Here is a 25,122-nt window from a genome sequence, read left to right on the forward strand (position 1 = left end):
AGCTACGATTTTGCACAGGATCCCCAAATACGTCAGGACCTGGCAACCATGGATTGATAAAAATATTTTGTTCGTTTTAGTCATTCACTGCTTGAGCCACAGCCCAGCAGTACAGGTCTATTGACCTCCATTTTGCCACATCTTTGTGGGTGGCACTGGAGCTCTTGATCGGGGACCCCCGTTTCCTATGCTCTTAGCCTTTCCTCCCCCTAGTTTCCTTTATTATCTTTCTCTGCCACTATACACACTTTCTGCTCATTTATGTGTTTACCAGTTTGCTATATGTTTTTGTCATGTTATAATGCTATCTGACACCACATTACCACTATAATACTTTCTCTTTCGCAGTATATTATTAATATGCCTATTTTCTATACATTATTGTTCCACTTTGTTGCCAACTGTCTGTAAAGTTGCCACTTATATTAAAAACAAGAAATACTGACTAAACACAGCATTCCCCCCAAACAAAAAACAATAGCCCAAACAAACCTTACCAAAAGTACTCCCTAGTCCCTTGTTCCAATGTTTTGTTTTATCTAACAAAAAGGCCATACAACTGAAATGCTACCACCAGTGGGAGATAAAGCTATGGGTACTGATAGGCTGACATTGTTGCTAGGTTTGGCTATGTAAATCATACAGTCCCATTTTAGTCCTCAATGTGGAGGTAAGAATCCTAGCCAAGACTTATTAGGAGACTTGACAGAGTAATAAATTCCATAATCTCTTCTGACAAAATGAGATTTAAACCAGGGAAATATTCTATGAACAGATCCAGACTTGTCAAGAAACAGAGCACTGGAATCTTTGGATTTTGGTTATATTTAAGGGCTGTTCTTGGCAACTTTGGGCTTGGATTTATTTTTGTTGTACCTGCATTCTTCTGGATTTAATAGAGGACAATGGCCAAAATTTTGATCAGTTAACTAATAAAGTCTAATGCCATAATTTCCCCCCCATAGACTCTCCTCTAGTCTTCAAGCCCCCAAGCTGCATTACATTAAGCAACTTGTTTTACCTGTTTAGATTTTGCAATTACTAAACCCCTTACTGCTGTTGTAAAAGTGAACATAGGCCCTTTTACGTGACGCTGCTAAAAGGCAGCTACACAATAACTCCACATATCAGTTGCAAACCTCATTCATTTTAATTTCAAATAATCCTGTTTAGAAACATGAAGCAGCTCTACCCTCTTGTCTCCAATCCCGCTGCTTGAACCTCGGTGCCTGGTAAAGCTTCCAGCGAAGCCTTCACTGAGCAATAGGTAAAACAAACGGCACTCGCAAGGGGATCCGTCCATCCAACACTTTATTTGTAAAAAGGCACAACAGCAGCAAACAAATGCTTACATGTTTCAGCCCCCAGACTGGGCCTTACTACTAAGGCCCAGTTTTGGGGGCTGAAATATGTAAGCGTTTGCTGGTGGTATGCCATTTTACAAATAAAAGTACCGGATGGACGGATCCCCTTGCGAGTGACGTTTTTTTAAAACTTTAAGTAATTGATGATGCAAAAATTACGTTTGGAACTAAAACTAATCTTACCCTATCTATATTCAAACAATGGTTATTCCTAGCAACAAAGTGTCACATTAAGACAGCAAGCGTAGTTATTCTCATCCATTCCATCCTGGTTTTTAATGGTAAATCCTGTGCTCCCACAGTAAATATATAATTTCTATGTCCCGACTCTATTCTCTGTTTAAGAGTTCCTGTAAAAACTAATATAACCAAGTTTCTACTTTTTTACTTTGTAAGGTTTATGACAAATGATGTGTTATCCAGAGACAAAAAGGCACAGATGGTCTACATTTTTGGCAAACAGATCCAATGGCCTTCAGTCAAACATTTTTGCCTTTATGGTTCCAAAAGGTCTATTAAAACAAAAAAATTACTCTTGACAAAACTGCAATGCCCACAAAAAGATTTAAACATATGATAAATCTTTGTCAAAGCCCATCCATGAACAGATCTGGAAGATAAATTCTACTTTCTTTCCCAAACGCAGCCATGCCTATAGCTGGGACATGCAGCTAGGGTAAACCTGAAGCATGTGTTGGAAGTGCATGAAAAACGTAACTGTCAAATTATACTTATTGTTCCTCAGAAAATGTTTGTTTTTTTAATATTTAAAAGGGGAATACATAAGCAGGATTGGGGTCTAGTACAGATGCACCGCATACATATTTCAGTATTCATTAGAGAGATAATTGTGCATAGCATGAGTGAAAAGCACTTAGCAAAGCCTTGATCGAGGCCTGGGAGCCGTTTTATGAAATATCTACAAATTGTGAGACATTTATAACCAAGATGCAATATTTATAGTAGGAAGCCTTTTGGTAACAGTATTTGGGTTATGAGTGGGATTATGTGTAGCATATACTGTCTTATTGAGTCTTTGCATATGAGCCTGTTGGTATTAGCAAGAAGGGGTGGGTAGGATCTTAGGGCAAAAGCAGGGTATGGGATGTTAAGAGGTTTTGACTGGGAAAGGGGGTTAAAATGAGACACTGTTTGCTGCATTAGAATAGAAGTGGATGTAATAGTCTCAGGTCAGGGTTTAAAACCATTATCTAGCTCTCCACCTCTCCAGGATTGCCATCTGAAAAACTTAGTAGAAATCAACAAATCACCAAAACGCAGTGTTTATATTTTTTTAAGGCAATAACTTCACTGGTTGGACTGTATTATTCTACTACCCTTACTTGTTATCACCTTTACCCCTCTCAGGCCACCCATCTTCTTTCCTCCCGATACAGCCAATCACAGCCCTGAAACTTTACTCCTTCCACTGTGACAGAGTTCCAAAGACCTCCAGGTGATGAGACTATACTCTAGAATCCACAACTGGGATGTGTACTATGGTCAGGACTGGAGCATGAAGTACTGCCCAAGCCAGAATCAACTCTGCTTCCCTTTGAGCCCCGCGGCTTCGGTAGCATCCCTGATGGCAATATCCTAGTAAATCTTGGTTAGGTGACTCGGCTATGAGTATTGAGCACTGATTTCTCAAAATTTAGGATCCGTCTGAATCCTAATTTAAAACCCATTTCTGCAGGGTCTGCACTGCCTGTTGAACATTGGCTGACAGAGTCCGTACCAATTGTTCCTTTAGCAGAAAATCCTCCTGGTATCCCCCCAATGGGTATGCCCTCAGAGTGAAAGAGAGCTAGGACAGCTGAGGACCCAAGGTACCCAATGGGAAGAGCAATAAACTGGTACTGTTGTGTGCCCACAGAAAACACAGGTACCAATCATGGTGGGAAAATGGGGTTGTGCAAGCATCCTTGATGTCCAAGGAGGCTCCAAATGCTCCTGGTTGAAGGAAAGCAACGACTGACCTAGCAGATTTCATGCAGAATATTTGAACTCCAAGGAATTGGTTGAGGATCTTTAGATTTATAATATGGCAAATGTATCAATTTGCTTTGGAAACTGAGGACAAGTTCAAGTAGAACTCCTGGAACAGTTCCTCTTCTGGACAGGACAATGACCCCCAAGAGAGGAGCTGCTGCCTTTGCAGGGAGGCTAGCAAATTTGACAGCATAAAAAGGTGGAGGCGGAGTTTGAAACCCTAGCTTGTAGCCCCTCACAACAACATTCTTAACCCAAGTTTCTGACATGAACTGGAGCCAGATGGCTGAAAAAAGTAGACAGACTTCCCAACCCAGATAAGTGAGGGCACCCCTTCATTGAGAGGGGCGTTTGTTTCTAGCATGGGCAGGTTTGGAGGTCCAGGGTTTACAGTGGAGCTGAGTTCCAGGTCTGGGATTTTACCCAGAGGCCTTTGTGAAATAAAAGGAACTCTTTAACTACATGATCCGAGTGCTTACCCACAGAGCTCTCGCCTACTTTTTCTGGGGTAAAAGGGTACTCTTTTTCCCCTGTGATCTCCTTGATGTAATGTCCAAGGAATCACCAAAGAGTAATTCCCCTACAAAAGGGCATCCTGTGTGGCACTTCTTGCACAGACGTTCCGCAGACCAACACTTAAACCAGATGTACCGAAAGGATGCTCAGCCTGAATATTTGCAAAGTTCATATGCTAGTCTACCAATGCAGTAGGCGATGGGTAAGATCTCCAGCTGTTGAAGGCCACATTAATCCATCAGAATAGATCTGGAGTCCCTAGCCTTGTCCTTGGACCAAATAGCCAGGGTCTGCAACAGCAAGTTGCATAACTGGGCCTGCTAAGGAAAATAAGGCCATAAAGAGGGCTTTCAACCTTTTGTTGATGAGGAGCTTAAACACAGGAACATGCTCAAAAAGGACCATCAAGGCTCTGTTGAAAACAGTCCACAACAGGAACAGTGCATTCCTTTAGGAACTTCTCAACAGGCTATGGCAGAGCAAAACAGATTAGAGGGATGAAGATTTGTAGAGTAAGACCTGTATAACACAGGCTGTGAAAGCTTATGTAGCTTTCCTATTCACAGCTACAAATAAGTGGTATTGGGAAGGTTGTACCAGGCTGAGGTGTTTCTAAGAAACCTAGGCTGTCGACGTTTGTCTAGCCAGACACTGGCTGCTCCAAGGCAAGGCATGTGCAAACCCCATCAATAAGAATAAAAATGGTATCCTTCGGAATAGGAAGTATATCTGCAGAATGCAAAACAAAACCCATCTCATAACAGAAGAGAACTCAGACAAAGCCAAAAAATCATAATGAAAAAAAATGTAATACATAAAAATATATGCATAAAGACATGATTTCATACAACCTCAAGTGCCATTGTAAATATTGCAACACCCCATCTATATAAATAGTTAACAAACTGGAAGTGTAAACAGATCCTCGGCACTGCCCATTAAAAATGATTGAAGCCGGAAGGGAGATGTTAAGGGCCTCTGTTTTATGCAAATTTACTTTGAAGTGACTAACGTGGCCGAACTTGCGGAATTCCTCTAGTAGGCTAGTAGGCATTTTTTCTTTTTCTTACATACTCATATAAACAGCCTCCTGACAATTCTCTCCACCAATGGAACTACTAAACTTATCTCTCCATTTCCTCCCTGACTCCTCTCTGAGTCTCTCAACCCATCTCTTCTCTCTCTCTCTCTCCCCCTCCCCCACTCCCCTCCATTCACGTCCCTCCTACCCAAGGGGATTATTGGACCCATCATTACTTACAGGTACAAAGCCATCTGCATATGGGCGGACTTGGGAGCACAGTTTCCAAGGCTGACCCACTTATCTACCATATGCCTGTACATTATATCTTTGTACTTTTTTCAGCCTTTCTTTATCAGCCTTTCTTTTTCATCTTTATTGGTAGGATGAAGAATTCGCTAAATATCAGGCCATTTTAAAACATGACCGCTAAAGTTTGAGTTTGTGTCTGTCAGTAAGGGGAAAGGAGGAGTGCAGTGATAAAGAAAGGCTGAAAAAAAAAAAATCAAAAAAGAAATAAGCTTGTGAAAACGTGCAGAGGATTGTGAGCCAAGCACAGGGCAGGCCTTTGGGGTGTTCGAGCTGTGCAGCCGCACAGGGTGCCAGGCGGCCGGCACAGCTAATCCTCGGGGTGGTTTTTCTCCTCACTGCTGGCCATCCGACATGACAGCGCTCCCTCCATCCCTCCCATTTACATCACTTCCTGTTCATTCATGAATTTCTGAATGGGGAGTAGCACTCACTACAGAGGCTCCTCCCAATTCATAAACTGGTGATAGTAAAATATATGTTACCATCATCAGTTTCTGAAGGAATGGGAAGCCTCTGTACAGAGTGCATCCCATTTATTGAGAGCTGAGGCTGCAGAAAAAGAAAAAAATTGAGGACTGTGTGTCCTCAGTTTCTTTTCCATTTTAAAAAAGGGAACTGTTAGGGGGTTTAGACCCCCAATATTTCCACGCATGACATCATATAACACCGCACGTGTTGGGCGCCGCCATCTTGGTGTATATCTAGGTATACACCATGATAGCGGCGCCTATACCGGCGTGTGACATCACCTGACGCCACGCATGCAGTGCGTTATGTGACATCATGCTCCCCGCCTCCAAGATGGTGGCTTGCATTTGCAGAACGCGCCGGTGGCCAACATGGCCGCCGCACATTCTCAAACAAATTATGTGCCTGAATACATTTTTCGTATATTCGGGCAAATAGTAATTCATTAATTTTACATGTAGTTTAGGTTGTGTGTTCTGTTTTTTTATTTTTACTTTTCTAGATGCACTTACTCGAAAAAAGGGTCGGCATGACACCCTGACACTTTATTCTTATAGACTCTGTTTTAATTTGACATTTATTGTTTGCCTTCTGTTTTATTTAATACTTATATTGCGCCTACAAGTTTAATACCTTTAAATAAAAGTTTTATTTTATCATACTTCTTAATATGTTTCTTTGGGGCTTAACAAAATGGGAGTCTTTGAATGGTGCGGATATTGGGGAAATGGGTGTGACCACTGAGGGGTGTGATTACCGAGGGGCGCTGTAGAGCTTTCTCGCACAGGGCGCCTAAAGGCCTAAGGCCGGCCCTGGCCAAGCAGGTCTAGATTCAAAGACACGATAGGAATCGTGACCTAACCTGGAAGTGTAGAGGTCTGGACAGCATGGGTACCAATAGCCAACGGAATGTTTTGGCTACAGGTAGTGTAGGGTGGGAGTGTCTCAAGGTTGAATATGTAGAGTAGTTGAGAAATACAAGATAAAAGCTTATGATGCAAAACAAATCCAACAAGCAACTGAATAATAAGGGATCTTATGGAAAAAGGGAGCGGAATAGGTTACAGGGGCCATAAAGTGATGATACGTCCACATAATAGTGTGTAGTAATTAGTTCTACAGTTGGTAGATGGTAATTATGAATTCACACAGGCTTAGCTTAACCTTAGGATAAAGAATCATACAGCTTGGAAACATTTATGCAACTTCATGTTCCATAACTTGATAGAGATTAAATAACATTTTACACAAACAAACATATGACACAAACATATAACACAATCAAACATATGTATAAGTGGTAATCTTCCTGACAATCTGATGGGAATGTATTGAGAAACAATTAGTATCTGTAATGCTACAGGATTAGCAATGCAATGTAGGAGCATAGAATCATTAAGTAAAAATAGGCCATTATGAATATCACATGGATAGAGATGACAAAAATAATTGTCACATTTTTTGGAGACAGATCAGAAGCTTCTTTTGATGGTATTTAATTACCACTGTGGTTTTAATTTTTTTGACTATATTAATGAAAAATTACTAAAACTTTTTTTTTTTTTTTTTTTACATTAAGTTATAATACAATTACCCAATTTTTTTGGTAAAATATAAAAGACGGTGTCACACCTGCGAAATTGCACAAAACTACCATACCCAAAATTGACCATAGGCGATGCTTTAAAAGCTTTAACCGCTCATCAGTTAAGTGTTATGAGTGATAAATGGCCCTAGAATTATTGCTCTCATTGCGACATTCACGGAGATATGTAACATGTGCAGCGTAATGGGTGCAATCGTCGTTTTCGAATGTATGTGCACCCGATGCATGTATGGGTGGGGACTTTAATAAAAAAAAAAAAAAAGAAAAAACATTTTTCATGCGACTTAAAAATTTTTTTGCAACTTACATTTTTTTTTCCCACTTAACTTTGTCATGACATAGGGGGCTAAGAAACACCCTTATGTGATGGCAAAGAGATGCGACAGCTCCTCTTTATGGAAACATCAGGGGTCTCCAGGACCCCTAATGTTTTCTAAGGACCCCCGAAGGAGCAGATGAAGCAGAGATCTGTTTCATCAGCTTCTCTCCAGCTTCTGTAGCTGGAGAGTGACAGCAGAATGCAAAGTGGTGTAATATACATCACTTCCGCACTGACACCGGAGAGGGGACCGGAGGGAGCTCGTGTACCGATCTCCCTCCGATCCCGTCAGAGAGCCACAATGCTTATCCCGGGCTTGCACCGGGCACAGCGGAGCCCGGGACTGTACACAACGGCACCTTACACAAGTGATTAGCGAGCGGATCGCTTGTATGTGAATAGGCATCCCTGCCTGTTTTTAAGTTTGGGCAGGTTCCTGCGAGTGGGCGTGGCTGACGGGACGTTTAAATACGCCTCCTCAGATCTAGGAAGCTGCTGCAAAAATGTGTACAACGGCCAGCGGTTAAATGTATGCCTAATCCTTTTTGTAGTTTTGGCTTTATGATTGGGGTCACTTTCTTGTTGGAAGACAAATCTCCCAAGGTTCAGGTTTATTGCAGACTACTTTGGGTTGTCCTCCAGTATTTCCGCATTTAATTTTTGTCATATCAAACCATAAAATCTTCCTCTAGCTACCTTTAGAGTCTTTCACTCCATTTCTGGCAAACTGTATGCGAGAGGTCATGCGAGTTATAGTTCAGTTACACTGTGTTTTAGTGTTTTATGACAGTAATACATGAACACATCTAAGGTGCTCCATTTTTTTTTTTTATATAAAAAAGGAAGGAACGACGAAGATCCTGTTTTTCTCTCAGTATGGGTATCCTTTAAAAAGAGTATGGTGACCTTGCGGATGGGTGGTCTGGGATATGACCTATTAGAATCCAAAGCAAACTTCTAATGTTGGTTTTTAGCCTTTAAGATCTAACAGCAACCTATACTTTTATCCAGTTTATCCTCAACTCCTAAATGGTGATCCTAAACTCATAATCACTTATGTGCTACCAGAATTCAAGTGTGAAATAGCAGAATCATTGATAAATTAAAATCTTAAAAATCGGTTCTATGCTTTTGCTCCTTAAAGCCGCTCTGTGCTGTGAACTTTCAGTGACTTCCTTCATATATGTAATATTATCCATTGTAGACTATACTTGCTCAAGATAAAATTCACATTTATACCTTGCAAATAAATTCCACATGTTTGGTACAATGATCATTATTAGGGAACAGTATGAATGACAATGCAAATAAAGACATTTTGAAAACTGAAACAAGGCCCATTAAGTGCTCATTTCCCTTAGTTTCATAAATGTAGTACTGAAATAATATAAACAAGGAGAATTGTCCCTAAACACAATATGAGGCAGGAGTATAAAATGTCAAGGAGAGACAGTGGATAGTTTTAAAGTATATATTCAACATTTATAACCCAGGTTTGCCTTATGGAAATATGCATACAGATTTACAATTAAAAGTCTCCAAATGGATATTAAGTATGAAAGCATCCATCAGTTTTATTAGCTAGGCTGGGAAAAAAAGGTCTAGTGTTTTACAAAATAAAACTCCACCTATATAAATGCTTGAGGCCCTACAATTGCTAAAAAACATAAGTTGACACCACAGGCCAAACAAAAATTCCAAAAATATATATTTTATGGAATATTCTTTACTTTATGAGTTAGAGAAAAACATAAGAAAAAAAGAACTCTAAAATCCCAACTTGAAAGCTAAAACTGGATCTGTCTCAAGGTGACCTCTAACAAACATCTTGTTTTGGTTCGACAACTTCATAAGGGAAATCTTCTGACAGCAGAAAATATTAGAGGCAGTGAGACAGGCAAAGCAGAGACAATGCAGGTTTAAAGCAGCCAAAAATGAGCCAAGTGAACAGGTGATTTCATCACTACAGGCAGCTAAATGGGGGAACCAAGAGAATGTGATTATGTGTTGGTGGGGCACAAGTTTTTAAAGCAAACGTGCTGATTTACCTTGCATGGGCAAAGCTCACGTGTTCTTAGAAGGAGCTTGAGGAAAATATACACTTTGCTACCATCGAAAAAAATACTTAAAAAGGAAAGTCTGCTATGCACACTACTCTGGTTAGCTGAGCTAGCATCACCAATATTGTGACTACATGACCAATCAGTGAATGTCCAGTCCTAGCCCCCAAACATTTTAGATAAATAGTCCTGCATTTACTTCACCATAGAAAGTGCCATGTACTGTAAATACAAAGATAAGAGCGCATAATTGTTCTGCTAGGCTTTTTAGATCATAAAGAAAAACTTAAAATGGACAGAACATTACAAAAAAGATTTTTTATCATCCATTATCCAGTCAGTTATTTTCAGCAACAAGAAACTGGGGCCAATAGTTTCTGGGGCAGAGAGCAGCGCCCAACCCAGTACTAAGAGTGTACTTTAAGCGGTTGACTTAAAAGGAAAACTAGGAGGCGAGTGATTTACACTCATCCTCATAGTTAGAGCCGACGTGCGACATTGAAACTGTCACATGTCGGCTCTCTTGATCGGGAAGTGAGCAAACACATACCGTTTGCTCGATCCTCTCCCTGCAGAGAGTGGTGACTGTCAGTCACCACTCTGCATAGGGATTCCCCCTCCCCTTTCCGGTCCTCAAGCACTGACTAGAGGGATGGACCGGGGAGGGGGCAGGCAGAGCCCACTGTCAATCAGCGAGCCAGGTGGATCCCGACAGTATGGTCAGGATCCGTCCTGGCTGCGGCACTCTCAGTATAGAGTGAGCTGTAGCTCACTCTATACTGAGGTTTGGGTCACGAGAGGAGGTTGGTATATGTCCTCCCGTGACCCTAAAGAGAACTATGGGCTAAAAAGGTTACCCCATAGTTCTCTTAAAATGTTAGGCTAAAGTGTACCTGTGGGGAGAAAAGATTTCACTTACCCTGATAGCAAGTACCTACGGGTTCCTGCATGCCATCCAGGCAATGACACTATTTGAATATAAAGCAAATAAATGAATGCGGTTGTTTCAAAACAATACAGGCCTCTCTAGTAGGTTTGCTATCATGATGGGTCATGATGCCTTAGGATCTGCAGTTTGGTCCAGTTATTTAGTGCTACACATTTAAGGATACTCCTCTGCCAAATGATTTCCAATACAGGGTAGGGACCCAGTATATATTACGTGGATTCCTTGTACTGTACAAGTGATAAATATGGTGCAACACTGTTAAGTTGGAAACAAACTCAGAGTGAAAACAGGAAATAAGAATTCTTAAATGTAGGAAATCAGCAAGTGTAGGAGACTTCCTACAATAATGTTAACAGAATTGGGTGCAGAACTGAAAGGGTCTGGAGCTTTGCCAGACAAGCACGGTAAAAGAAATATAGATGTATAGTAAGAATAGCAAAAGTGGGGATATTGGAGTCATGAAAAGGGTATCAATATGTAGAGTGATATGGTACACTCCAAATGGTTTCCAAGCACTATATACGACAATAATACGACAAAATTAAGCAGATGGTGAAATTTTCAAAGCAGCAAATCTCACCAGCACATTGTATGCTCACTTAAGAGCCATTTGTTGTTTATCAGCAGAGTTTCAGAGCACATTGCCCCATTATCAAGTAAACAGTCAAGGTTTGCCTGAAGGAGTTATGTGCTCGGAATCATCACTGATACTGTGAACAATAAATAGCTCTATAATTGAGCAATTTGCTGGTGAGATTTGATGCTTTGAGGAAGAGTGCAAAAATAAGGCAACAGAAGTATTATCTGTGACTATTAACCACCTCTGGGCCGGCCGTTTTTTTTACTTTTACTTTAAAAACGGCCGGCCCGAGCTCTCTAGATCTGAGCGGGCGTCTTTAGACGTCCGCTCAGACACGCCCCCCCCCCGCGCCGAGCGGGATATGGCCGAAATTTAAAAACAGGCAGCAATGCCTGTCACCATACAAGCGATCCGCCGGCTGTAGAGCCGGTGGATCGTGTGTATGGGGTGCCGATCCGTCCCGTTCCCCCTGCCGATCACGGGCTCCGCTGTGCCCGGTGCGAGCCCGGGATCAGCATGTCGCTTGTGACACAAGTTTAGTGGGAAAAAAAAAAAAAAAAAAAAAAAGCTTCATCAGCTTCTTTTGGGGGGTCCTAGGTGACATTAGAGGTCTTGGAGACCCCTGATGTCTCCATAAAGAGGACCTGTCACATATTTTGCTATCACATAGAGGGGGTTTTATTATGTGTGAAAAAAAAAAAGGGAAAAAAAAATGTAAGTCCCCCCCAAATTTAAAGTTACACCATAAAAAAAGAATAAAAAAAAGCAAAAAAAAAAATGTTTAAGTCCCCACCCATACATACACGCGCCGGGGGCGCATACGTGCAAAAAAAAAGACGATTGCGCCCATTACGCCGCACATGTTACATATCGCCGCGAACGTCGGAGTGAGAGCAATAAGTCTAGGGCCATCAATCACTGATAACACTAAACTGATGAGCGGTAAAAGCTTTTAAAGCGTCGCCCATGGCCAATTTTGGGTATGGTAGTTTTCTGCGATTTCGCGGGTGCGCGCAATTTTAAAGCTTGACATGTTTGGTGTCTATTTACCCGACGTGACCCGATCTTTTATATTTTACCAAAAAACTGGGTAATAAATGTTTCCTAACATAGTGTTAAAAAAAAAGTTTTTTTTCCCAAAATTTTCTGTAATTTTTCCTAATTATAGTAAAAAATAAAAACCCCCGTGGTGTTTAAATACCACCAAAAGAAAGCCCTATCTGTCCCCAAAAAATGGTATAAAATTAATTTCAGTACAGCGTTGCATGACGGAATAAACGTCAGTCAAAGTACCGCAGCGCTGAATACTGAAAAATGGCCTGGCCAGGAAGGGGGTCTAAACACCTGGTCTTGAAGTGGTTAATAGAATTATTACAGTTTAAGAATCACCACTTCCCGCTCAGGCAATGCCTTTTCAAATTAAATAGTGAAATTTGATACGATCAGATGGATTTGGACACAGAAAGCCACTGTATTAACGTGACAGCTCGGCACATTGGCAGCCTCCGTTTCCTCAGCACAGATTTCTTTAACAGTATTTAGTTCACTAGTAAGTTACAGGTGAGTTTCAAAAGGTCCATATTAATATGGACATTAAAATGGTTCAAAAGGAACTTACAACGCACACAAGTTTTATCTGATCTTTAAAAAAAAAGAAAGTTTGATGACCACAACTGCATTTTATAGGGACATTACAAATCATTGTATGTCAGCCTCATACATTATGTACAAGCAGACCATATATTTAGATGGGGATGATTTTCAATAGACAATTAAGCCAACATGCCAACTACATGACCTATGTATGGGTTGCCTTATTTTTCACAGGTTTCTTATGTTAAATATTTCCCTACAAGAACGCTGCTGTTCAGCATCCTAGTACTATGCGAGAACTATCGGGTGAATTAATTACACTCATCCCCATAGAGATAGAGCAGACATGTGAGATTGAAACTGTCACATCAGCTCTATTGATCGGGAGGTGAAAACATGCCGCCGATCTGCTCACTTCCAGATCATCTCCCTGCAGAGAGCAATGACCGTCAGTCACCGCTCCCCACAGGGATTCCGATCCTCCAGCACTGACTGGAGGGACGGACAGAGGAACCGGCGGGCACAGCTGCAGAGGCAGCTGTCAAGCAGCCAGCAGGGTGGATCTCGACTGTATTGGTGGGATCCGTGCCAGCTGCGGCACTCTCGGCATATAGCGGGCAATTTACGGTTTTATATTATATATGTATATACACACACACACACACACACAAAAAAAAAGGGAATAAAAAGGTGAATACTCAATAGTCCTGGTTTTAGGAGTTCTGACAGAGTTCAGAGTTGAATAAGCAAAAGAGAAGTCTGCAGGGCTCTTCAAGCAACCTTTCAGCAGATGATGTCCAGAGATTAAGGGGAACTCTTCTGCGATGTTAAGACTTCTTGATGTTACTCGAGTTCCGTTCTGGATGTTTCAAAACAAAAAGCCCTCCTTATAGTTCCCTTGACAGCATATTTTATTAGCCCTATAAGGGGCGTCACAGAGCCGGCCCCTAGTGCAAGGCTGGGGAGGGAAAGCAGGAGGATGACTACATTTTATTTTACACCATCACCACCCAATTCCAAATTATGAAATGTAGCCGATTGTTTATATTAACTTGTCCACTGGTAATAGATGAGTGCCTGGTGATATGCCTGGTTAATTAGGGACAGCTGTAAAAGGCTCAGAACTATTTGGGACTTTCACTAGGGCTGGAGCAATAAAGATCACAGTCAGATAAGTAGATCTCTGTTCTGTGGAATGTGGAAGGCCTGGCAAAATGACTAAATGAAGGCAGGCCCCCTCCCGCCCCAGAATGCAGGGGAAGTTTTGTGATGGATTGCGGTGCCTTCCAGCAGCTACCACTATGGAAAGCACAGCATTCGGTGTGAACAACACATTTTGACACTCCAATCAAATGAACTAGGAGGTTGACGGTCATGTTAATTCTGTAAATGCTCTCCACAGGGACCAAAAAAGTTGACTATGTTACATAAGAGCTGCCCATTTTCCATTGACATTTTTTTTCCCCATTTTTACTGCTAATGTGAACACTTACCTTCTGAGCTGCTTCTCAATGTGCAGAAGTCTTTTTTTCCCACCTGAATCATGCAATGCCCACAGCGCTGGTCTCACTTTTTTGTGTAGAAGCATATCTTGCACTTCAAGTGTCGTTCATGGAAGTCACCTATTGGTCCTTCATGGAGAAACTACAGGCTGACTTAATAACGTTACCTGCATCGACAGGAACAAGCAGCATGGGAGCAGCGTGTAAAGCTGCTTGGGCACCCCATACATGCAGGACAATGCTATCATGGGGAATGTACTCTTGAAGCATAGGATCAGTTTTATCCCTGTCTCGCATGGCAGTGCGGTGTTGCATTTCTTAAAGGCTAGGACTACTATAACAGGCACTCTGTGTATTCCCATTAAAACACGTGGTGGTAGCTATTGTTTGTGTGTGAAAAGGGATAACTGCAGAGGTAAACTGACACCAGTAAAAATCACTCTGACACACATTTTATCTGGAAAATCTGTGCAGGGTGAGGCTGAGGGAGCCATTCTCACAGGTCTCTTCTAGGGATGTTGAAAAGTCACCTAGTGGAGAACAATGACGCCCAAGGTAAGGCAAAACCTTGCATGCTCACAAACCCGAGCTGCTGATGTTGCAGATGATCCTAGGCAATCAAAGCAGGAGCAGAAGTAGAAAGGTACTTCCTTTAGGCTAAATGGCAGGAGAAGAGCATGAAGCATGCACAACACTCCACCTATCAGATGCAAGGGCTCAGGTGCCTCTGTATTAACAGTTACTGATGTAGGATGGCGGGACTTTCAAAATAGCGCTCAAAGTTACTAACTGAAATAGCTCCTAGTGCCTTAGACCAACCAGCCTTACTCTTTATGTGAGTCCTCAGAAAATTGTCCAATTCAAGATACCACCAGCATACCGTGTTCAGATGAGAAAACCAGATACTTCGTCACTTACAAGATGCAACATTTCAAAGCAACTAAGGATCTCTTCCTCAGACAGCAGTGACAGTAGTCAGATAACAAAACACAGTTTAAATAGGCAACAATACCCAATTACAATCCCTCACTGATTGAACCGTCTGTGGGCTTTTCTATTACCAACTACATGTCTCTTATATTCTGTTGGCAAGATCTCTGCAAATAAGTTCCCAGCTTTTATATTTCCCCTTATTATAGGGGAATTCAGATGGATTTTTTATTTTATTCACAAAACAAGGAGTACAAAATGAAGAACTGTGGAACTTGCTGGCACAGATGGGCAGAGCTGAAACCCACAGAAGGAAGAGGACACCGCTAGAGACACCAAAAGATATAGGAACACAGCAAGTGATTTACCCAGTCTTGAATGAAATGACCCTTTAAAATGGCAGCATGTATACCAGGAACAATAAATCATCCATAATGTTTCATTGCAGTCTGCATCAAGCATATGAAATATGATAACCAACTGTTCTGATTACTATCAGCAACTGAAAAACACTGCCCTTTTCTCTACTAAATAGGCTTGCAAAAGAAAAAGAAAGTTAAATAGATGTTTAAAGCCATGAGCAGTTAGTCATGAGCAGTATTCCTAAATGAATGCTAGGAGAATTTGTGCAGTAGTAACAGGTCATGCAGTGAGTAAAGCTGTCTTTTAATGAAGAAAGACTGTCACAACAGTGTCAGCAATTTACATTCATAGGTATAAAAGAAACATTCTATACAAGGGGCCTACAAAGTTCAAAGATACTTGAAGAAAAACAGAAATGTGTGGTATGATTGGAATGTTTTCATTTACTGCTACACTGTATCTTTAATAGAGAATACACTCCTTTTCATGTAACTCATATATAAGAAGGGGGGTAGGACAGACAGCTAAAGAATAAAATATAGATAACGTCTTATGATCTACTCTACGTTTCGAATTACCTGAAAATTAAGGACATAATTTGAGACTTTACATGTTAGACTAGTGTTTTTTTTCCAAACTTTATTAAACAATGCACTCCTTTATAAAAGCCATCCAAAATAAATATTTGTGCCCGTATCTATGATTTATTCATTACTAAAACTCCGTTCTGAATTTTACTTCAAAAGGTATACTTGAACCATTTAGAAGTACCTCCAAGGTTACACATACCACTTTTTCAGAAATTGTCTCAAACCAAGTCATGGGGAAGATCAGTGTCCGAATATTGAAATCCTGACAGATAATTCAAAATGATATAGCTATACATTCATTAAAAAAAGATTAAAGCTGAATTCCAGGATTAGCCAATATCGTCTTAATACAAGAGGCATGCGTATTCTTGATATGATTTGTGCATGTCTTCCGGATGTGTGCAATAGTCCAGCATGAAACTGTGCAAAAGTTTCCTGTAAAAAAGACCAGATACTGCTGCCTCTGTCCTAGTGCAGGGTCACTGGTCTTGTATCTGCCCCCTCCTGTAGTTTTCTGCAGGTAACCTGTAGTGGGGGGGGTGCCTGCTGGGTCCCTTTAACAGATCAGCTCTCTATGCAGGCTTTGTACAGCACAGTGATGTCACTGCTATTGTTAAAAGGTAATAAATGGGTTTGCAAAGGTATTTGGTACACACCGAGTAGATTTATATCTTTTGTGGCCATTACATAGTAGGTAAGATTGAATAAAGACAGGTCCATCTAATACACACACACTTTGCTCTAGTAGTTCCCATATCCTTGCATATTAATTGAAGAAACTCATCTAAAAGGTTCTTGAATTTATCAATGCTATCAGTGGATTCCACATTTTTGTTTTGTGCAGTCTAAGATTAAAAGAATTATGGGATGGCTAAAACACTCATCCTCATAATTCAAGCTGACCTGTGACACTGAAGCTGTCACAGGTCAGCTCTATTGATTGGGAAGTCAGTGAACACAAACCGCCGATCGCGGACTACCCGATTCTCTCCTTGCAGAGAGTGGCTGTCAGTTGACTCTCACCGCAGAGATTCCCCCCAGCTGCGGCGTGGCTCTGCGCTCTCAGCATATAGCGGGCAATAGCCCGCTATATACTGAGTTTTGGGTCACCGGAGGACTTTAGTATATGTCCTCATGTGATCCTGAAGAGAACTATGGCCAAAAAAAGTTAGGGCATAGTTCTTTTAAAGCGACTCTCCTAAAAGGCACAGCCAGCTGTGCCCGCCCCTCCGCCGTCCTTTCCTCCAGCGCTGACTGGGGAGGAGAGGGGAGAATCCCTGCAGGGTGTGGTGACTGACTGGCACTACTCTCTGGAGGGGCAAGATCGGAACTCCGTGATCAGCGGTATGCAATTGCTCATTTCCCAATCAATAGAGCAGACTTGTGACAGTTTCAGTGTCACACATCGGTCCTAACTATGGGGATGAGTGTATTTCGCTCTCCCCAAAATTCTCCTTTATTTTCTGGAGGCAATCTTTTTAACTCAGGCCTTCCATCCCCTTTATTACATTTTGCATCCCTTCTCTGAACTCTCAAGTTCGAGGATGGTCTTTCCTAAGGGTTGGTGACCAAAACTGAACCCCATACTCAGTGGAGGCTGAACCAGTTATTTATAAAAGTGGTAAAATTGTGTGTTTTTATCCCTTGCCAAAACCCCTCTTAATACAGAATAGTATTTGATTTGCTGGCCGCTGCTTGGCATTGCATTCTGTTGCAGCATATGCGATTAGGACCCCCAAGTCTTTCTCTATTTCTGACTTCCCAAGTAGAGCAACAGAAGTATGCACCTTCTTGGCTTCCATGTGCATAACCTTGCATTTTTTCACTATCAAAATCGCATTTGCCATCTTGCAGCCCACGCCTCAAATTGTATCTAGGTTCTCTTGAAGTGAATGTGTCTTGCCCTACACAGTTTAGTATCATGCACAAACCCAGAGATTGAACTATTACATTATATACATCCATTACTTAAACGTAATTTAAACTTATGATTTTGCGACTGGGTTTCAGCTTTAAATATGTATATATTTTTAATGCAACACATGTAAATACCTGCAAGACCTGACATTAGCATCATAATGCCATATAATGGGAGAGTGAGGGACAATACTAAGTCTATCAGGTAAGCTGCATGCAAATACACTGCCAATTAACATGTAACTCATTTATGTACTTAGCAGTTTGCGTGGAATTTAGATTTAAAATGTAAGATCTGCAGTCCTAAAAGCATCCTACTGACCAAAAAAAAAGTAAGTCTCTGGAAAATAAAGGCTAGTTACACACCCAAAAAAGGGCAAAACACATTCTTTCCCCAGGAAACTACCTGCTTAAAAGCAATTCATAATCTGAGAAACTGTTAGGAAAACTGACAAACTGTTTATTTAACCGGGCATGAAGAGGTCAACTGACTGTATAACCAAATTCAGAAAATGAATAAAGCAATAGGGATAGTATTGTTCAGAGGTCAGGATGTTTATATTACGGAACCTAACAGGGGAATTGGCAATACAAATGACTGACTGGAAGACCTAGTCAAATATACTAAAATAATTTATACTCACTGGTCTAGTAGAGTTTTTAGCTTTGGCTTAATCTGTACAACTCAGTAAAGCTAAACATATAGGTGTTAAACACATACAGCACATGTATAGAAATATAAATAAATAAACTCTGAAAACCCCTGAAGAGTCAGATTGGTCAGGAAGCAAAAGCAATTAATGTGTTATTTCAAATGCAATGGTATAGCTGCCAAATCTCCAATCTCCAATTTCCTGGGGTAAGCACCAGTTGTGCCCATGAACTGTGTCTTGTTTCAAAAGTTTAAAGAAGTGTAATGGGGCCCCCTTATCAGGGGAAACCAAAGTAGCTAACTTTGAAACAATACATCAAAAAATCATCTGCATGATCACCCAAAAATCCCCAAGGGGTATTCAAACCTAAATAGTATTGTATATCAAAAGAGAAAAAAAAACCCCATGGGAATAAACTCTAGGAATACATAAACCAATCATTAAAAATATAACACTATTATTAAACCCTTTTAAAAACATTAAACAACCAAAAAAAAAACACCTGCATGCGGCTATAAATATTAGGTAGTAAGACATGGGTCTCTTTGCCTCCTGTATGATGGAAAAACTCCTTGGCTGTAAATTCATTCATGGTCTGCATTGGAAAGTTCCAGCTTGCAAGCTATTGAGCAAGGTGGCAGCATTGAAGTCGCTTTAAAGTGCGAAGCGGGATACGCTTGGACCAAGTACTACAGCTTGTACCCTTGTTGGGGAGTCATTAGTTTCTATGCACGTGCAAGTATCTGTTGCTTATATTATATACAACCTGGGTTGGTCAAGATTCAAGACACTGAACCAATGCTTTATCTACACGCTGCTGCTAGTTGCTACATCCTTGTATTGCACAGTTGATGCAGGATCTATGGCTATACAAGATCAAAGCTGCAATAATTACTGCTCTGCTGTTTGAGATAGTGGCTTTGAACTTCTAATGCTTCTTATGCTTAAAATCATGATGGTCTCTATCTATCCATAAAATGCTGTTACTCAAGATTTGGAACTTCAGGTGCTATCTGTGTCTCAAAAGGAGACATCAAGCTATTAATTCTGTTTTCATATACTAAGGTTTATGGCTATTTACCACATTCTGTCTGGACTTTTCTATTCTATATAATTATGCTGGAAGCCAACTTGTAATTGAATGGAATTATCACACGAGTCCATCTTAAGAATTAGTCAGCCAGGCTGTTATCTATTTATTCTATCATTTAGAAGTATAAAAGATTCATAGTATCATGCAGGTAGGATATTGATTTTTCAGCTTTAGATAATCAGTGTTAAGAGGGTTTCATAATAGTTATATTTTTAATGATTGGTTTATGTAATAACTTCCAAGGAGTTTATTCAGATGCAGGGTTTTTCTTTTGTTTCAAAAGTTACATGCTGTAATAAAATGTGTCTACTATTCATGCTCTAGTGTTAATCCTCTTTTATTGGTTTGTCAAGGTAATATTTAAATCAACTATAATCCAGCTGAACATATTTATTGGTTATACATTGTGGTCCTTTAAGACCTGATTGTTCATAAGGTATGAGATGAGCAGTAAAGTCTCCCTGTAAAATGTTTTTTTAAAAGATGGCAACTATGTCAATTATCGCAGTAATAAAGCAGTATATCTTTAACCCCTTCGTGACGGGAGACGTACACTGTACGTCCCGCCACAAAGGGACCAAATGACTTGTCACGTACACTGTACGTGACGAGTTATTTGCTGCACTAGAAGGCTGGTAACCGCTGAGAATCAGCGGTTAGCATTCATTAATGTATGCCTCAGTATAGAGGCATCCATTAATGAAAGGGTTAACCTTTTTCAGACACCCGATACCTTAATATCGGGTGTCTGAGAGTCAAAGCAGAGCGTGCACACATGCCGGCAAAAGCCAGCATTCTGACAGCTCGTATAGATCGAGAGCTAGGTCTCTCAAGCTATACTGGCTTTTTTTTTTTCTTTCACTTTCAGGGATACATAATTCCTGAAAGAAGAATGTTTCAGTTTTCTGATAGTTGTTGGAACAATCAGAAAACTAGTGACAGCTGAATCCTGAACTGCTGCAGGATCAGTGTCACTAACTTATTATCGGCTGTTCTGAAGTTTGAAACAGCCTGATAACCAAAAATGTATTAATTTATCAAGCAGTAAGAGTGAGATTAATTCACGACTGCTTGATATAATTAAATAAAATAACATTTTTAAGTTTAAAAAAAATAGTGAAAAAAGTGTAAAAAAATAAAAATAAGGGACAGATAAATGAATGTATTTATTGCATTTTTTTTTAGCTGTGCTGGTTTTGTAAAAAAAATACCGTACTACAAATCAAAACTGCTTTTTTTACGTTTTTTTTTGTCCTAAGTGAGGCGTTAGACACACATATGTGATATAAATATGTAGCCCTATCCGTCCCCTAAAAAACAATATATAATATGTGTGGGTGCACTTTAAGTATATTACTGACGTGAATCACACAGCAAAAATGTCAAAAGTGTGTCATTTACGAACAGAAACTAAAAACAAGCTCAGTCATGAAGGGGTTAAATATTGTTTAAAGTAACTGATAATCATAATAAAAGCTGCTACCCACAACTAATGGCTTCCTGCATGCCAGACCACTGTAAATCAGAAAGTGTTGGCCATGTCCGTGTTGTCGGTTTCCTTCTCCTTGCCACGCAGTGAGACTCCCATCATTATTATGAGCCAATAGGAACGTAGGAGTTCGAGAGAACCAGTTGCAGATTCAAAACAACTAGGCAGTCGGGCATGCAGTCACTTCAACAAAAGTAAATTGAACAAAATTGCCTTTTGTCGAACAGAGGAGTGTCAACAGAGCCACACACTGCTTGAATTTAGGCCAAGTCACTTACTACAGTGTTCGCAGATAGACGGAGTGAAAATGTGCAAAAGGGACACAGATAGCAATAAAAAGCTGAAAGGGCTTTTAGCTGTCCCCTACCCTGCAAAAAAAAAAAACAGCATTTTTAATCGTCTGTGTCCCTGTTGAAGATTTTCCTCCAGTTCCTGCCTGGTGAAATTGCCATCACCAGGACAGAGAGTAAGTGAAAATATTTAACCATAAACAGCAGTGAAATTCCAGCAAAAGTTCTAATCCCCCACTCTATCCAAAACCAAACATCTCACCTGATCCAATTTTTTAGGTAACAATCATATGTTTGCAGGTCATTCCATGTCCCTGGCTACCATACCCCACTGGAAATTAACATGTATGTTTTTAGTATGGTCTTTAAATCAGAAAAACTAACCTATTTATTCAGCTTGCTGTGATCTAATTAAATAGCCCCCTACAGATATAAAACTATGTCCACACAAAACTCTTTTTGCAAACTTGGGATAGAGTAGGGATGATTTAGAACTAGGGATGCACAGATACTAGGGCCGATACTTGCCATTTTCACAAAAACTGCCAGGGTCGCAGTGGTGGCAGCTGCGACTGGGCCCTGGTGCCCCACCACTGTCCTGAAATCATTAGTCTGTACAGTTTTAGAAAAACTGTCACATGACACTAAACAAAAATGTATCAGTAATTGTTATCTGCGTCTACTTGGACAGGTATCAGTACTTGGTCTGGAAAAAATGGTATCGGTACATCCCTAATATACATTATATGTATTTTAAACCAATTTTACACTTAACAGGGATGCACAATTCCCAGGAGCCCCGTAGCTAATGAACCTTAAAAATTACAGATGCCTCCTAACTTTTGAGATTTTCCTCTAGTTTACTCTTGGAGCTGGAAAAGTTTCAGTACTTGTGCCAAGTACGAGACCTTGGAATCTGTGCATCCCTAGTTAGAACAATTGTCAAATTTTCACTGCTATTCAATCTCTAGGAGCATTTATTGTTTTATTTAGCCTGTTTTGATCTACACTGCTGATTTCTAAACAAAAAAACACAAAAAAAAGGATGCATTTTAGATTACAACCCCAATTCAAAAAAACCTGTGTAAAATCGATCTAAAAACAGAATGCAATGATTTTCAAATCCATAAATATATATAATCCATATATTTTATACACAATAGAAAACATCCACTGGGAACGTACCATTCTAAGAAAAAAATAAGGTAATTTTGAAATTGATGGCAGCAACAAGTCTCAAAAAAGTTTGGACAGGGCCATGTTTACCACAGTGTAGCATACCGTATTTTTCCGTGTATAAGACGCTACTTTTTCATAAAAATCTTTATCTAAAAATAGACGTGCGTCTTATACACGGGGGCCGCGGTTTTGAAAGTGCTGATACAACTGCAAACTAGCCTCACGGATTGCAGAGACAAGATAACAGTTCTCCTCCAGTCATAAATCTTTTTAACCTGACGTGAGCTGTTGCTGGGGAGATCGTGTAGGCAGTGCCCAGAGCGGTAATGTCGGAGTATTCTGTGACCATAAAAATGTCAGAAAGTGAAAAACAACCTGTAAACTCTCTAAACTCATGGTATGGTGTCAAACAAGAGGTGATTGTAAAGTCCTTCAAGAAATGTGGAATCAGCAATGCCATGGACGGAACTGAGGATGATCTTGTATAGACAGTGACTCAGCAGACAGCAGTGATGCAGCAGAAGTTGAAGAAACTGATATGTTTGAAGCTAAAAGTGATGAAAAAACCAGTGATGCAACAGAGGCTGAATAAAGTGATTGGCTCAGAGGTAAGTGTGATGCATAATATCATTTAAAATATTGATTTCTGAATTTTGGGTAAGAAAAGTTGGGGGCGTCTTATACATGGGGGCGTCTTAGACGGAAAAATACGGTACCTCTTTTAACAACACTGTAAACATTTCGGAACGGAGACCAGTTGCTGGAGTTTTTGGAAAGGAATGTTGTCCCATTTTTGCCGGATATAGAATTCTAACTACTCAACAGATATGGGTCTTCTTTGTAGTATGTTTAGTTTCAAGATGCACCAAACATTTTAAGTTGGTGAAAGGTCTGGACTGCAGGCAGGCCAGTTATGCACCTGAACTCTACTACAACGAAGCCATGGCGTTGTCATAGATGCAGTATGCAGTTTAGCATTGTCCTGCTGACATATAAAAGGTGTTCCCTGAAAAAGATGTTGTCTAGATAGGAGCATATGCTGCTCCTAAACCTGGATATATCTTTCAGCAGTGATGGTGCCTTTCCAGATCTGCAAGCTGCTCATTCCATATACACTAATCCACCCCCATACCATCAGAGACGCAGGCTTTTGAACTGAACGCTGATGAGCACCTGGTGACGGAGCATGGAGAATGCTTCCTGGCTAGTCAGGAGGCTCTGTGGCCGAAAAACCGGTAAAAATATATATTTTTTTTCTATTAAAAAAAAAGTACCCATGAGGATGACATTATAATCACCTGCTTCAGCCCTTTGGACTCCTAAAACTGAGGGTGGCTCCCAAGTGGATTGCCTGGGGGACCAGTTGAATGGTCAGATAGGAAAGCCAGCTGGAAATCACCACTCTCAAATGGCTACCATGCCTGTACAGGAGGTACTTGTAAGCTACCCTTCTGCGGTTAGCTCTGTTTTCTTGCTGATAAGCGTGAAACAGCACCAACAGTCCAAGGAACAGGAGGATTTTTCTGTACATTTATCCAGGGTCAAAGTGAAATAAATAGTTGACGACTGTGGAATTATCCAAACCAATTAAATTTGCTAATTACATAAAGAATCTCATGTGATTTAATAAAACAAACAGTTATTACAAGCATTTCATGGGGAAATAATGCTCTTATCGGGAAAAAAAAGTTTTATTTCAGTAAATGCAATTCTGCATATAGTGTAACATGCAAAATTAACTTACCCACAAAGCCATTTTCTCCCACCAGCTTCAACGCAATCTTGTCTGCCAAAACTGAAGAACTGCCATGTGCTATGTTAGCAAAAGGACCAGCATGAACAAACACTGGTGTTCCCTGTTAAAATAAAGTTTAAAAAGAACCAGTTACACTAGATGCATTTGCTTTTCAATGGATGAAAAATTAAAACATATAAGACAAAATTAAAAAAGGGGGGGAAAAAACAAAACCTAAGTTCCATTGATCTGCATTCAGAAGCCAAGTCTCTAAAACACCTTGTAAAGTAACATGCAATGTTTAAAGCGGGGCAAAACTCAGCACAGCCAATGTGAAAGAGTTTCCTCTGTCATACAAAATAATATTCTACCGCAGATCTCCGTGACTAGCCAAGAGTTGTAAAAACTAACAGAAATATTTTGGTTACACAACAGTATTGATTTGGGAGAAATATGAACACATACTTTGGACTGAAGAATAGATGATATAGGAGACTTTCAAAAACAGATCTTGTTATTTTATATGTACTTTATTATTCATATATGTGCATGTCATTTGTTTTTGCACTTTAATCTTCTAAACTGCTATATTCACAATGAG

At 40.3% G+C, this 25,122-nt stretch overlaps 1 protein-coding gene across 1 annotated transcript in view; it reads right to left on the reverse strand.

The window, feature by feature from the left end:
- The window catches only part of MTHFD1L (methylenetetrahydrofolate dehydrogenase (NADP+ dependent) 1-like), a 214,954-nt gene that overhangs the window by 85,444 nt on the left and 104,388 nt on the right, over window positions 1–25,122 (reverse strand). The window contains exon 21 of the mRNA XM_018567580.1: window positions 24,531–24,642. Within this exon, the coding sequence (XP_018423082.1) occupies window positions 24,531–24,642 (112 nt within the window). The remainder of the gene's footprint in view (window positions 1–24,530; window positions 24,643–25,122) is intronic.

The sequence above is a fragment of the Nanorana parkeri genome, unplaced genomic scaffold (genome assembly GCF_000935625.1).
Source record: "Nanorana parkeri isolate BGI_ZX_2015 unplaced genomic scaffold, ASM93562v1 scaffold1067, whole genome shotgun sequence".
In the NCBI taxonomy this organism is placed as follows: domain Eukaryota; kingdom Metazoa; phylum Chordata; class Amphibia; order Anura; family Dicroglossidae; genus Nanorana; species Nanorana parkeri.